Raw genomic sequence first — 994 nt, 5'->3', positions numbered from 1 at the left:
GAAAAAATGTAGGGAGGTTGGAATGTGTAGGCAAGAAGCACACAGGGAAAGGGTAACCACAGGGAGGAAATGGGAGGCAAGATGTTACACTGTGGGGAATGTAACCAGTATCAACAACAACAGCAACAAAAGAATGTACAATGTATACAGCATTGCTGTACAGCAGGTTCATCAGCTCTGAGTAATCTATTTTCTTTCCATGTGAATGCAGCTGTACTTGTCTGAAATGATAGTTTTCAGTCTGATTCATTCTTTCTCATCAATAGAGAAAGGCAGGAGATTTAGTAGGGACAGTTGTATCTAATGTGTTTTGCAGCTAAGACAGGCCTTCACTGTATGCAAATAAATCTTGCTGTTTTGACCGAAGGCATCACTTTATTGCTGCCCTGTAGTGACCTATGAATGAAACATAAGTGATTTGAATGCTTGGCTAACACTCTGGGCTTACAGATGGCATCAGATCCAGACCATTACAGCTGAAACCACAAAGGCAAACTGAAAGAGTTTAGGAATTGCCTAAGCAATTCAGGTATGTGTTAGGTGACACAGAAATGTGGGAATGTGGGGCCCAAATTATTGAAATTAGCTATCTGCATTTAAAATTTGCTGACCATTTGCATCATTCATCATCTGTTTTGTATTGTCTCATCTGTGCTTATTGTATCATTGGTATTCAAACAACTTTTACACCTTTTACTAAGAGGCACCTATTTGGGTGGAAGTACCTATATGCAAAATGAGAAGATATGTCACTGCTGTTGTATTAGAGGCAGTAGCTTTCAGGTAAAGAAAATACTGTTCAAGGACTTGCACTAAAATAAAGAGCAGGTAAAAGAGATTGGTCTCCTGATGGATGAAAACAAACAAACAAACAAAAGACTGAAGATAAAGTTACAAAATATTTCATAGTTTCTGATACTTATGTTGGGAGTTCCGGTGGTGGAGCTCTGATGCCTAAGGCATTTGACTGCTAACCAGAAGGCTGGCCGTTCAA

At 39.3% G+C, this 994-nt stretch overlaps 1 protein-coding gene across 1 annotated transcript in view; it reads right to left on the bottom strand.

The window, feature by feature from the left end:
- The window catches only part of LRP1B (LDL receptor related protein 1B), a 1,967,638-nt gene that overhangs the window by 474,599 nt on the left and 1,492,045 nt on the right, over positions 1-994 (bottom strand). The window contains exon 46 of the mRNA XM_007946050.1: positions 436-476. Coding sequence (XP_007944241.1) covers positions 436-476 — 41 coding nt within the window. The remainder of the gene's footprint in view (positions 1-435; positions 477-994) is intronic.

The sequence above is a fragment of the Orycteropus afer genome, unplaced genomic scaffold (genome assembly GCF_000298275.1).
Source record: "Orycteropus afer afer isolate SDZICR_OR568_19922 unplaced genomic scaffold, OryAfe1.0 scaffold00148, whole genome shotgun sequence".
Lineage (NCBI taxonomy): Eukaryota > Metazoa > Chordata > Mammalia > Tubulidentata > Orycteropodidae > Orycteropus > Orycteropus afer.
This window is presented reverse-complemented; position numbering and strand designations above follow the sequence as displayed.